Below are 14,617 nucleotides of genomic sequence, written 5' to 3'. Positions count from 1 at the left end.
TGTGTGTAAGCAACATCCTAATGTCACCACTAATATATTAAAACTGTTTGGTTTGTAAAAACAAAAGTAGGTCAAATATATTAGGGTCCAATTCTGAGTGGCATGCAAATACGAAAGCATGCACCACACCACGCATAAGCATTGTGACAGAGGCTACATGTCTCTGTCTGTGTAGTAAGCGTTTTTTGGGGACAACTAGCAGGCTAGCATGCAAACGCACCCACAACATAAATATTGTGGGAATCCCATGGGTGTGTCACAGGCATGTGGCCAAATTCTGTGCGATTATGAGGCATGGATATGGCGAATGCATACTTGCTTTAGTGGGATTGTTTGCATCCAACATGGGATAGGTGTTAATGCAAATGTTAATGAGCCTTGTAGATGGAAAAAAACAGTGGGCATTGCGACTAAATGCATGAAGCCATGCGGATACTGGTATAAGCATAAGGTAGTAAATTTGGATGCCGCAGCCATCACTTGAAGCCACTTTGCATACAACTCAGGATTAGGCCCATAATATGTAGTATTCTGTATAACAATTTCACATAAAAAAAAAAAAAGTTTCTTAGTAATATACTTATACTTAAACATACCTTGTGTCCCAACTATTTCCATGTGGAGATGAGCCAGGCCACTTGCGGTGGACAGCGAAAGCTTCAGCATTCCCTCGACAGTCACTGTGTACCTGTTTAGGTAATCAAACAGGGAACCATGCTCATGATAATCTGACACCAACCAAAGTTGAGTCCATGTGCCATTATCTGTAAATAAAAAAAAAAATAAAAAAAATCATAACTACAACATAGATAAAAGTTAACAAAATCTAAAAGTAAAAATCTCCACAAAAGGTAAATAGAAAAATTGGAAAATAATAAACTGAATTATTGAAAGAATGTGTCTAACAGTTAACAATTTTCAAAAATGTGCACCCAAAAGAACTGTGAAGGACATATATAGTTACCCTACAAGTAATGGTTCTACTTCTTACAGAAATTGTTACACTCAAGTAGAAGTGAAATATTTCCAATATTAAAAAAATGGGTATGGGTTGACCACGCTTAGGTCGACCACTATCCGTCGACATGCAGTAGGTCAACATGAAAAAAGTCGACATGAGGTTTTGGGGTTGTTGTTTTTTTTTTTCATGGCGTCGTTTTCTTTGTAGTGTGACCGGAAACCCCAATTAGTGCACAGTGTCCCCTCGCCATGCTTCGGGCAAGGTGCCTAGCTGCACTCGGCACAGGTTACTGTTCCCAATCGTAGTCCACGTGGATCGTAAAGTATGAAAAAGTTGGAAAAATGCATGTCGACCTATCACATGTCGACCTAGTGTATGTCGACCAACAGTAGTCGACCGAATGACTGTTGACCTAACGACCGTATCCCTAAAAAAATAATAGTACATTACAAAATGTAATACAGAAACAAAAATAAGAATTTACTTACCGATAATTCTATTTCTCATAGTCCGTAGTGGATGCTGGGGACTCCGAAAGGACCATGGGGAATAGCGGCTCCGCAGGAGACTGGGCACAAAAGTAAAAAGCTTTAGGACTACCTGGTGTGCACTGGCTCCTCCCCCTATGACCCTCCTCCAAGCCTCAGTTAGATTTTTGTGCCCGAACGAGAAGGGTGCACACTAGGTGGCTCTCCTGAGCTGCTTAGTGAAAAAGTTTAAGTTAGGTTTTTTATTTTCAGTGTGTCCTGCTGGCAACAGGCTCACTGCATCGAGGGAAGTAAATTCTTATTTTCTCTAACGTCCTAGTGGATGCTGGGGACTCCGAAAGGACCATGGGGATTATACCAAAGCTCCCAAACGGGCGGGAGAGTGCGGATGACTCTGCAGCACCGAATGAGAGAACTCCAGGTCCTCCTCAGCCAGGGTATCAAATTTGTAGAATTTTGCAAACGTATTTGCCCCTGACCAAGTAGCTGCTCGGCAAAGTTGTAAAGCCGAGACCCCTCGGGCAGCCGCCCAAGAAGAGCCCACTTTCCGTGTGGAATGGGCTTTTACAGATTTTGGCTGTGGCAGGCCTGCCACAGAATGTGCAAGCTGAATTGTACTACAAATCCAACGAGCAATCGTCTGCTTAGAAGCAGGGGCACCCAGCTTGTTGGGTGCATACAGGATAAACAGCGAATCAGATTTTCTGACTCCAGCCGTCCTGGAAACATATATTTTCAGGGCCCTGACTACGTCCAGCAACTTGGAATCCTCCAAGTCCCTAGTAGCCGCAGGCACCACAATAGGCTGGTTTAAGTGAAATGCTGAAACCACCTTAGGGAGAAATTGAGGACGAGTCCTCAATTCTGCCCTGTCCGTATGAAAAATCAGGTAAGGGCTTTTATAGGATAAAGCCGCCAATTCTGATACACGCCTGGCTGAAGCCAGGGCTAACAGCATTACCACTTTCCATGTGAGATATTTTAAGTCCACAGTGGTGAGTGGTTCAAACCAATGTGATTTTAGGAATCCCAAAACTACATTGAGATCCCAAGGTGCCACTGGAGGCACAAAAGGAGGCTGTATATGCAGTACCCCCTTGACAAACGTCTGAACTTCAGGAACTGAAGCTAGTTCTTTTTGGAAGAATATTGACAGGGCCGAAATTTGAACCTTAATGGACCCTAATTTGAGGCCCATAGACAGTCCTGTTTGCAGGAAATGCAGGAATCGACCCAGTTGAAATTCCTCTGTAGGGGCCTTCCTGGCCTCACACCACGCAACATATTTACGCCAAATACGGTGATAATGTTGCACAGTTACATCCTTCCTGGCTTTGATCAGGGTAGGGATAACTTCATCCGGAATGCCTTTTTCCTTCAGGATCCGGCGTTCAACCGCCATGCCGTCAAACGCAGCCGCGGTAAGTCTTGGAACAGACATGGTCCCTGCTGGAGCAGGTCCTTTCTTAGAGGTAGAGGCCACGGGTCTTCCGTGAGCATCTCTTGAATTTCCGGGTACCAAGTCTTCTTGGCCAATCCGGAGCCACGAGTATAGTCTTTACACCTCTCCTTCTTATGATTCTCAGTACCTTGGGTATGAGAGGCAGAGGAGGGAACACATATACTGACTGGTACACCCACGGTGTTACCAGAGCGTCCACAGCTATTGCCTGAGGGTCCCTTGACCTGGCGCAATATCTGTCCAGTTTTTTGTTGAGGCGGGACGCCATCATGTCCACCTTTGGTTTTTCCCAACGGTTCACAATCATGTGGAAGACTTCTGGGTGAAGTCCCCACTCCCCCGGGTGAAGATCGTGTCTGCTGAGGAAGTCTGCTTCCCAGTTGTCCACTCCCGGAATGAACACTGCTGACAGTGCTATCACATGATTTTCCGCCCAGCGAAGAATCCTTGCAACTTCCGTCATTGCCCTCCTGCTTCTTGTGCCGCCCTGTCTGTTTACGTGGGCGACTGCCGTGATGTTGTCCGACTGGATCAACACCGGCTGACCCTGAAGCAGAGGCCTTGCCTGACTTAGGGCATTGTAAATGGCCCTTAGTTCCAGGATATTTGTGTGAAGTGACGTTTCCATGCTTGACCACAAGCCCTGGAAATTTTTTTCCTGTGCGACTGCTCCCCAGCCTCTCAGGCTGGCACCCGTGGTCACCAGGACCCAGTCCTGAATGCCGAATCTGCAGCCCTCTAGGAGATGAGCACTCTGTAACCACCACAGGAGAGACACCCTTGTCCTTGGAGACAGGGTTATCCGCTGATGCATTTGAAGATGCGATCCGGACCATTTGTCCAGCAGATCCCACTGAAAAGTTCTTGCGTGGAATCTGCCGAATGGAATCGCTTCGTAAGAAGCCACCATCTTTCCCAGGACCCTTGTGCATTGATGCACTGACACTTGGCCTGGTCTTAGGAGGTTCCTGACTAGGTCGGATAACTCCCTGGCTTTCTCCTCCGGGAGAAACACCTTTTTCTGGACTGTGTCCAGAATCATCCCTAGGAACAGCAGACGTGTCGTCGGAATCAGCTGCGATTTTGGAATATTTAGAATCCATCCGTGCTGTCGTAGTACTACTTGAGATAGTGCTACTCCGACCTCTAACTGTTCTCTGGACCTTGCCCTTATCAGGAGATCGTCCAAGTAAGGGATAATTAAGACGCCTTTTCTTCGAAGAAGAATCATCATTTCGGCCATTACCTTGGTAAAGACCCGGGGTGCCGTGGACCATCCAAACGGCAGCGTCTGAAACTGATCGTGACAGTTCTGTACCACAAACCTGAGGTACCCTTGGTGAGAAGGGCAAATTGGGACATGGAGGTAAGCATCCTTGATGTCCAGAGACACCATATAGTCCCCTTCTTCCAGGTTCGCTATCACTGCTCTGAGTGACTCCATCTTGAACTTGAACCTTTTTATGTAAATGTTCAAGGATTTCAGATTTAAAATGGGTCTCACCGAGCCGTCCGGCTTCGGTACCACAAACAGCGTGGAATAATACCCCTTTTCCTGTGTAGGAGGGGTACCTTGATTATCACCTGCTGGGAATACAGCTTGTGAATGGCTTCCAATACCGCCTCCCTGTCGGGGGGAGACGTTGGTAAAGCAGACTTCAGGAACCGGCGAGGGGGAGACGTCTCGAATTCCAATTTGTACCCCTGAGATACTACCTGCAGGATCCAGGGGTCCACTTGCGAGTGAGCCCACTGCGCGCTGAAATTCTTGAGACGGGCCCCCACCGTGCCTGAGTCCGCTTGTAAGGCCCCAGCGTCATGCTGAGGACTTGGCAGAAGCGGGGGAGGGCTTCTGTTCATGGGAAGAGGCTGTCTGCTGTAGTCTTTTTCCCCTTCCTCTGCCCCGGGGCAGATATGAGTGGCCTTTTGCCCGCTTGCCCTTATGGGGACGAAAGGACTGAGCCTGAAAAGACGGTATCTTTTTCTGCTGAGAGGTGACCTGGGGTAAAAAGGTGGATTTCCCAGCCGTTGCCGTGGCCACCAGGTCCGATAGACCGACCCCAAATAACTCCTCCCCTTTATACGGCAATACTTCCATATGCCGTTTGGAATCCGCATCACCTGACCACTGTCGCGTCCATAACCCTCTTCTGGCAGAAATGGACATCGCACTTACTCTTGATGCCAGAGTGCAAATATCCCTCTGTGCATCTCGCATATATAGAAATGCATCCTTTAAATGCTCTATAGTCAATAATATATTGTCTCTGTCCAGGGTATCAATATTTTCAGTCAGGGAATCCGACCAAGCCACCCCAGCACTGCACATCCAGGCTGAGGCGATTGCTGGTCGCAGTATAATACCAGTATGTGTGTATACTGTATATACTTTTTAGGATATTTTCCAGCTTCCTATCAGCTGGTTCCTTGAGGGCGGCCGTATCAGGAGACGGTAACGCCACTTGTTTTGATAAGCGTGTGAGCGCCTTATCTACCCTAGGGGGTGTTTCCCAACGTGCCCTAACCTCTGGCGGGAAAGGGTATAATGCCAATAATTTTTTAGAAATTAGCAGTTTTTTATCGGGGGAAACCCACGCTTCACCACACACCTCATTTAATTCATCTGATTCAGGAAAAACTACGGGTAGTTTTTTCACACCCCACATAATACCCTTTTTTGTGGTACTTGTAGTATCAGAAATGTTCAAAACCTCCTTCATTGCCGTGATCATGTAACGTGTGGCCCTACTGGAAAATACGTTTGTTTCCTCACCGTCGACACTGTCCGTGTCAGTGTCTGTATCGACCTGAGGTAACGGGCGTTTTAGAGCCCCTGACGGTGTTTGAGACGCCTGTACAGGTATTAACTGATTTGTCGGCTGTCTCATGTCGTCAACAGTCTTTTGTAAAGTGCTGACACTATCACGTAATTCTTTCCATAAGACCATCCAGTCAGGTGTCGACATCACTAACACAGGCAATTGCTCCGCCTCCACACCATTTTCCTCCTCATACATGTCGACACAACGTACCGACACACAACACACACAGGGAATGCTCTGACAGAGGACAGGACCCCACTAGCCCTTTGGGGAGACAGAGGGAGAGTTTGCCAGCACACACCAGAGCGCTATATATTATATATATATATATATATATATATATATATATATATATAGATATATATATAGATATATATATGTATATATATAGATATAGATATATATATAGATATATATATATATATATATATATATATATAGGGATTACCTTATATAAGTGTTTTTCCCTGATATAGCTGCTGTATATATTTATCTGCCAAATTAGTGCCCCCCCTCTCTTGTTTTACCCTGTTTCTGTAGTTCAGGACTGCAGGGGAGAGTCAGGGAGCCTTCCTCCAACGGAGCTGTGAGGAAAAAATGGCGCCAGTGTGCTGAGGAGATAGGCTCCGCCCCCTTCTCTGCGGCCTTTCTCCCGCTTTTTTATGGAAAAATTGGCAGGGGTTAAATGCATCCATATAGCCCAGGAGCTATATGTGATGTATTTTTTGCCAAAAAAGGTGTTTTTATTGCGTCTCAGGGCGCCCCCCCCCCAGCGCCCTGCACCCTCAGTGACCGGAGTGTGAAGTGTGCTGAGAGCAATGGCGCACAGCTGCGGTGCTGTGCGCTACCTTATTGAAGACAGGACGTCTTCTGCCGCCGATTTTCCGGACCTCTTCAGTCTTCTGGCTCTGTAAGGGGGCCGGCGGCGCGGCTCTGGGACCCATCCATGGCTGGGCCTGTGATCGTCCCTCTGGAGCTAATGTCCAGTAGCCTAAGAAGCCCAATCCACTCTGCACGCAGGTGAGTTCACTTCTTCTCCCCTTAGTCCCTCGGTGCAGTGAGCCTGTTGCCAGCAGGTCTCACTGAAAATAAAAAACCTACTTTAAACTTTTACTCTAAGCAGCTCAGGAGAGCCACCTAGATTGCACCCTTCTCGTTCGGGCACAAAAATCTAACTGAGGCTTGGAGGAGGGTCATAGGGGGAGGAGCCAGTGCACACCAGGTAGTCCTAAAGCTTTTTACTTTTGTGCCCAGTCTCCTGCGGAGCCGCTATTCCCCATGGTCCTTTCGGAGTCCCCAGCATCCACTAGGACGTTAGAGAAAGGAGGTTGATTAACAAAAGATTCTATGGTCCGGATTCAAATGTTCCGACCCTCTCCTGCCCCCACCGTCGGTATTCTAATGTTACTGCCGACGTGCACGACAAATTAATTTCAGCTCGGTACTCCCGGAGGTAGCGAGCTGAAATGTGTGTCAAGAGTCTCTTTACGATCGCACCCATTACTTTAAGTCGGGTTTAGGCACTTGACGTGCCTAAACCAAACTGTAATAAGCGCAATCAGCGCGATAACGGGGTACATTTTTAATATCGCCTCTCTATCTCCCGCCACTTTAGATGGAAGATAGCGGGTGCGATAGGATTTGAATCTGGCCCAATATTAGTGTCCACACTTACGTGCTATAGTGTGTCTTTTAGGAGGGTCTTTGTGAAAATAAACTGGTCCCACAGGCCTCAATGCTGGCTGTGTCTCTACATCCAATTGCTGTCAGTCTAGTGGTTTCCCGCACTTTTGGGGTTATTCAGATCGAATAGTTAATTGACGAGACCATAATAACCTTGTTACAGGCGGCAATGCGCACGTACAGTTCCCGTCCTGAGCTAGCAGCCAATGCCATCTGATCGAATTGGCTGCGAATGTCTCTGCCTGACTGAAAGGCAGTGGCATTCGCGGGGCAGTGACGGATCGTTGCGTGGGGTGTTTGCGGCATTTTCGGGATGGTTGTGTGACATCAAATGCAGCCACCCCAAGGAACAGATGGCAGCGGGACTCCTGTTGTCGTGACCAGGCTGTGCCGCCAGGAGGCTTCCCTAGTTTCTGCGACCGTCCACTAATTGTGGTGCGATCGCAGTTTGTGGGTGGCGGGTAGCATGCAGGGTGGCCTTGCCCAGCGATGGGTGGCCCCAACATGCCTTTTTTTTTTTTTTTTTAAGAGTAGCATATTCTGCTAAAAAGCAGAAACTGCTACTCTTACTGAATGAGGTCCTTTCTCCGACAATAGCTACCCGACGTGGACCCTATTGTCTCCTCCCAGCTTGAGTCCTCTTTGGTCATCCTAAACAAGCTGTCATCTAATGGGTTGACTTGTGCTTACCCTACGCGAACAGTGCTGCAGATTTTGCAGACTGTGGGGTTACCAAGGCATACATGCTCCTCATGCCTGAATCTGGAAGTAATGCGGATCGTTTACCTAACTTGTCTGCTCACAGTCGTTCCCGCATCCAAGCTGACGCTACCTTCCCAGCTCTGATCTAATGATTGCTTGATGAACGGCAATCAACTGTCCCAATGGTGAAAAGCGCATCCGGTGCTGCCTGGAAGCACACACCTCAGCAGGAGGCATTTTCAGCTTTGATACTTGTAGTGTGGGTGTATGATTTAATGCCCCTTACGGTGCCCACACACGGTGCGATTCTCGCATGCTATTTTATCTTTTTAGTTGAAATAGCATCGCATCTGGTTCAAATTGCATAGTGTGTATTGTCCCTTGTGATACGATGCGCGCTTCCGTCTAGTCAATATCGCAAGGCAAAATAGTATGTGTAGGCAGGTATTTCTGATCTACATCGCATACATTACATATTGTAGTGTAGCAAAATTCGGGTGTAGTCCAAATCGCATACCACTAAAGTACAAATCGCACAGCGCAAATAGTATAGCTGAATGGGCACCTTTAGTGTCCTGTACTACATACCAAACTTTTTTACAGTAAAGTTCCTGAAGGTTTGTACATATACAGTGTATATATATATATATATATATATATATATATATATATATATATATATATATATATATATATATATATATATATATGTGTGTGTATGTATTTACACACACACACTGCTCAAAAAAAATAAAGGGAACACTGAAATAACACATCCTAGATCTGTATGAATGAAATATTCTTATTAAATACTTTGTTCTTTACATAGTTGAATGTGCTGACAACAAAATCACACAAAATTTATCAATGGAAATCAAATTTATTAACCCCTGGAGGTCTGGATTTGGAGTCACACTCAAAATTAAAGTGGAAATACACACTAGAGGCTAATCCAACTTTGATGTAATGTCCTTAAAACAAGTCAAAATGAGGCTCAGTAGTGCGTGTGTGGCCTCCACGCGTGCCTGTATGACCTCCCTACAATGCCTGGGCTTGCTCCTGATGAGGTGACGGATGGTCTCCTGAGGGATCTCCTCCCAGACCTGGACTAAAGCATCCGCCAACTCCTGGACAGTCCGTGGTGCAACGTGGCGTTGGCGGATGGAGCGAGACATGATGTCCCAGATGTGCTCAATTGGATTCAAGTCTGGGGAACGGGCGGGCCAGTCCATAGCATCAATGCTTTCGTCTTGCAGGAACTGCTGACACACTCCAGCCACATGAGGTCTAGCACTATCTTGCATTAAGAGGAACCCAGGGCCAACCGCACCAGCATATGGTCTCACAAGGAGTCTGAGGATCTCATCTCGGTACCTAATGGCAGTCAGGCTACCTCTGGAGAGCACATGGAGGGCTGTGCGGCCCCCCAAAGAAATGCCACCCCAATCCATTACTGACCCACTGCCAAACCGGTCATGCTGGAGGATGTTGCAGGCAGCAGATCATTCTCCTTGGCGTCTCCAGACTCTGTCACATGTGCTCAGTGAGAACCTGCTTTCATCTGTGAAGAGCACAGGGTGCCAGTGGCGAATTTGCCAATCTTGGTGTTCTCTGGCAAATGCCAAACGTCCTGCACGGTGTTGGGCTGTAAGCACAACCCCCGCCTGTGGACGTCAGGCCCTCATACCACCCTCATGGAGTCTGTTTCTGATCGTTTGAGTAGACACATGCACATTTGTGGCTTGCTGGAGGTCATTTTGCAGCGCTCAGGCAGTGTTCCTCCTGTTCCTCCTTGCACAAAGGCGGAGGTAGCGGTCCTGCTGCTGGGTTATTGCCCTCCTACGGCCTCCTCCACGTCTCCTTATGTACTGGCCTGTCTCCTGGTAGCGCCTCCATGCTCTGGACACTACGCTGACAGACACAGCAAACCTTCTTGCCACAGCTCGCATTGATGTGCCATCCTGGATGAGCTGCACTACCTGAGCCACTTGTGTGGGTTGTAGACTCCGTCTCATGCTACCACTAGAGTGAAAGCACCGCCAGCTTTCAAAAGTGACCAAAACATCAGCCAGAAAGCATAGGAGCTGAGAAGTGGTCTGTGGTCACCACCTGCAGAACTCCTCCTTTATTGGGGGTGTCTTGCTAAATGCCTACAATTTCCACCTGTTGTCTATTCCATTTGCACAACAGCATGTGAAATTGATTGTCAATCAGTGTTGCTTCCTAAGTGGACAATTTGATTTCACAGAAGTGTGATTGACTTTATTTTTTTGAGCAGTGTGTGTATTATATATATATTTTTTATTTTTTTTTGGACACTGACACAATTTTCTGAATTTTGCCTCTGTACACCACCACAATGAATTTGAAATGAAACAGTGCAGATGCAATTGAGGAGCAGACTTTCAGCTTTAATTCAAGAGGTTGAACAAAAAATAAGAATTTACTTACCGATAATTCTACTTCTCGTAGTCCGTAGTGGATGCTGGGGACTCCGTAAGGACCATGGGGAATAGCGGCTCCGCAGGAGACTGGGCACAAAAGTAAAAGCTTTAGGACTACCTGGTGTGCACTGGCTCCTCCCCCTATGACCCTACTCCAAGCCTCAGTTAGGATACTGTGCCCGGACGAGCGTACACAATAAGGAAGGATTTTGAATCCCGGGTAAGACTCATACCAGCCACACCAATCACACCATATAACTTGTGATCTAAACCCAGTTAACAGCATGATAACAGAGGAGCCTCTAGAAAAGATGGCTCACTACAGCAATAACCCAATTTTTTGGTAACAATAACTATGTACCAGTATTGCAGACAATCCGCACTTGGGATGGGCGCCCAGCATCCACTACGGACTACGAGAAATAGAATGATCGGTAAGTAAATTCTTATTTTCTCTGACGTCCTAGTGGATGCTGGGGACTCCGTAAGGACCATGGGGATTATACCAAAGCTCCCAAACGGGCGGGAGAGTGCGGATGACTCTGCAGCACCAAATGAGAGAACTCCAGGTCCTCCTCAGCCAGGGTATCAAATTTGTAGAATTTTACAAACGTATTTGCTCCTGACCAAGTAGCTGCTCGGCAAAGTTGTAAAGCCGAGATCCCTCGGGCAGCCGCCCAAGATGAGCCCACCTCCCTTGTGGAGTGGGCATTTACAGATTTTTGGCTGTGGCAGGCCTGCCACAGAATGTGCAAGCTGAATTGTACTACAAATCCAACGAGCAATAGTCTGCTTAGAAGCAGGAGCACCCAGCTTGTTGGGTGCATACAGGATAAACAGCGAGTCAGATTTTCTGACTCCAGCAGTCCTGGAAACATATATTTTCAGGGCCCTGACAACGTCTAGCAACTTGGAGTCCTCCAAGTCCCTAGTAGCCGCAGGCACCACCATAGGTTGGTTCAGGTGAAACGCTGAAACCACCTTAGGGAGAAACTGAGGACGAGTCCTCAATTCCGCCCTGTCCGAATGGAAAATCAGATGAGGGCTTTTACAGGATAAAGCCGCCAATTCTGACACGCGCCTGGCCCAGGCCAGGGCCAACAGCATGACCACCTTCCATGTGAGATATTTTAACTCCACAGATTTAAGTGGTTCAAACCAATGTGACTTTTGGAACCCAAAAACTACATTGAGATCCCAAGGTGCCACTAGAGGCACAAAAGGAGGCTGTATATACAGTACCCCTTTTACAAACGTCTGAACTTCAGGGACTGAAGCTAGTTCTTTTTGGAAGAAAATTGACAGGGCCGAAATTTGAACCTTAATGGACCCCAATTTTAGGCCCATAGACACTCCTGTTTGCAGGAAATGTAGGAATCAACCCAGTTGAAATTCCTCCGTCGGCCTTACTGGCCTCGCACCACGCAACATATTTTCGCCAAATGCGGTGATAATGTTTTGCGGTTACATCCTTCCTGGCTTTGATCAGGATAGGGATGACTTCATCCGGAATGCCTTTTTCCTTCAGGATCCGGCGTTCAACCGCCATGCCGTCAAACGCAGCCGCGGTAAGTCTTGGAACAGACAGGGTCCTTGCTGGAGCAGGTCCCTTCTTAGAGGTAGAGGCCACGGATCCTCCGTGAGCATCTCTTGAAGTTCTGGTTACCAAGTCCTTCTTGGCCAATCCGGAGTCACAAATATAGTGCTTACTCCTCTCCATCTTATAATTCTCAGTACCTTGTGTATGAGAGGCAGAGGATGGAACACATACACTGACCGGTACACCCACGGTGTTACCAGAGCGTCTACAGCTATTGCCTGATCTGCTGAGGAAGTCTGCTTCCCAGTTGTCCATTCCCGGAATGTACACTGCTGACAGTGCTATCACATGATTTTCCGCCCAGCGAAGAATCCTTGCAGCTTCTGCCATTGCCCTCCTGCTTCTTGTGCCACCCTGTCTGTTTACGTGGGTGACTGCCGTGATGTTGTCCGACTGGATCAACACCGGCTGACCTTGAAGCAGAGGTCTTGCTAAGCTTAGAGCATTGTAAATGGCCCTTAGCTTCAGGATATTTATGTGAAGTGATGTCTCCAGGCTTGACCATAAGCCCTGGAAATTCCTTTCCTGTGACACTGCTCCCCAGCCTCGCAGGCTGGCATCCGTGGTCACCAGGACCCAGTCCTGAATGCCGAATCTGCGGCCCTCTAGAAGATGAGCACTCTGCAACCACCACAGGAGGGACACCCTTGTCCTTGGTGACAGGGTTATCCGCTGATGCATCTGAAGATGCGACCTGGACCATTTGTCCAGCAGGTCCCACTGGAAAGTTCTTGCGTGGAATCTGCCGAATGGGATTGCTTCGTAGGAAGCCACCATTTTTCCCAGAACCCTTGTGCATTGATGCACTGAGACTTGGCTCGGTTTTAGGAGGTTCCTGACTAGCTCGGATAACTCCCTAGCTTTCTCCTCCGGGAGAAACACCTTTTTCTGGACTGTGTCCAGGATCATCCCTAGGAACAGAAGACGAGTCGTCGGAACCAGCTGCGATTTTGGAATATTGAGAATCCAACCGTGCTGCCGCAACACTACCTGAGATAGTGCTACACCGACCTCCAACTGTTCTCTGGATCTTACCCTTATCAGGAGATCGTCCAAGTAAGGGATAACTAAAACTCCCTTCCTTCGAAGGAGTATCATCATTTCGGCCGTTACCTTGGTAAAGACCCGGGGTGCCGTGGACCATCCAAACGGCAGCGTCTGAAACTGATAGTGACAGTTCTGTACCACAAACCTGAGGTACCCTTGGTGAGAAGGGTAAATTGGGACATGAAGGTAAGCATCCTTGATGTCCCGAGACATCATGTAGTCCCCTTCTTCCAGGTTCGCAATCACTGCTCTGAGTGACTCCAACTTGAATTTGAACCTCCGTATGTAAGTGTTCAAAGATTTTTGATTTAGAATCGGTCTCACCGAGCCGTCCGGCTTCGGTACCACAACAGTGTGGAATAATACCCCGTTCCCTGTTGCAGGAGGGGTACCTTGATTATCACCTGCTGGGAATACAGCTTGTGAATGGCTTCCAAAACTGCCTCCCTGTCAGAGGGAGACGTCGGTAAAGCCGACTTTAGGAAAAACGGCGAGGAGGAGACGTCTCGAATTCCAATTTGTACCCCTGAGATATCACCTGAAGGATCCAGGGGTCTACTTGCGAGTGAGCCCACTGCGCGCTGAAATTCATTGAGACGGGCCCCCACCGTGCCCGATTCTGCTTGTAAAGCCCCAGCGTCATACTGAGGGCTTGGCAGAGGCGGGAGAGGGCTTCTGTTCCTGGGAACTGGCTGATTTCTGCAGCCTATTTTCCTCTCCCTCTCGTCACGTGGCAGAAAAGAGGAACCTTTTGCCCGCTTGCCCACGAAAGGACTGCGCCTGATAATACGGCGTCTTCTTATGTTGAGAGGCGACCTGGGGTACAAACGTGGATTTCCCAGCTGTTGCCGTGGCCACCAGGTCTGAAAGACCGACCCCAAATAACTCCTCCCCTTAATAAGGTAATACTTCCAAATGCCGTTTGGAATCCGCATCACCTGACCACTGTCGTGTCCATAACCCTCTACTGGCAGAAATGGACAACGCACTTAGACTTGATGCCAGTCGGCAAATATTCCGCTGTGCATCACGCATATATAGAAATGCATCTTTTAAATGCTCTATAGGCAATAATATACTGTCCCTATCTAGGGTATCAATATTTTCAGTCAGGGAATCCGACCACGCCAACCCAGCACTGCACATCCAGGCTGAGGCGATTGCTGGTCGCAGTATAACACCAGTATGTGTGTAAATACATTTTAGGATACCCTCCTGCTTTCTATCAGCAGGATCCTTAAGGGCGGCCATCTCAGGAGAGGGTAGAGCCCTTGTTCTTAAAAGCGTGTGAGCGCTTTATCCACCCTAGGATGTGTTTCCCAACGCACCCTAACCTCTGGCGGGAAAGGATATAATGCCAATAACATTTTAGAAATTATCAGTTGTTATCGGGGGAAACCCACGCTTC

At 47.8% G+C, this 14,617-nt stretch overlaps 1 protein-coding gene across 3 annotated transcripts in view; it reads right to left on the bottom strand.

Moving 5' to 3' along the window:
• TGFBR1 (transforming growth factor beta receptor 1) overlaps positions 1 to 14,617 on the bottom strand; it is a 175,515-nt gene that overhangs the window by 67,681 nt on the left and 93,217 nt on the right. For all 3 annotated transcript variants that reach the window (XM_063922772.1, XM_063922773.1, XM_063922774.1), the window contains exon 5: positions 597 to 764. In XM_063922772.1, the coding sequence (XP_063778842.1) occupies positions 597 to 764 (168 nt within the window). The remainder of the gene's footprint in view (positions 1 to 596; positions 765 to 14,617) is intronic.

This window comes from Pseudophryne corroboree, chromosome 5, assembly GCF_028390025.1.
Source record: "Pseudophryne corroboree isolate aPseCor3 chromosome 5, aPseCor3.hap2, whole genome shotgun sequence".
Taxonomy (NCBI): Eukaryota; Metazoa; Chordata; class Amphibia; order Anura; family Myobatrachidae; genus Pseudophryne; species Pseudophryne corroboree.
This window is presented reverse-complemented; position numbering and strand designations above follow the sequence as displayed.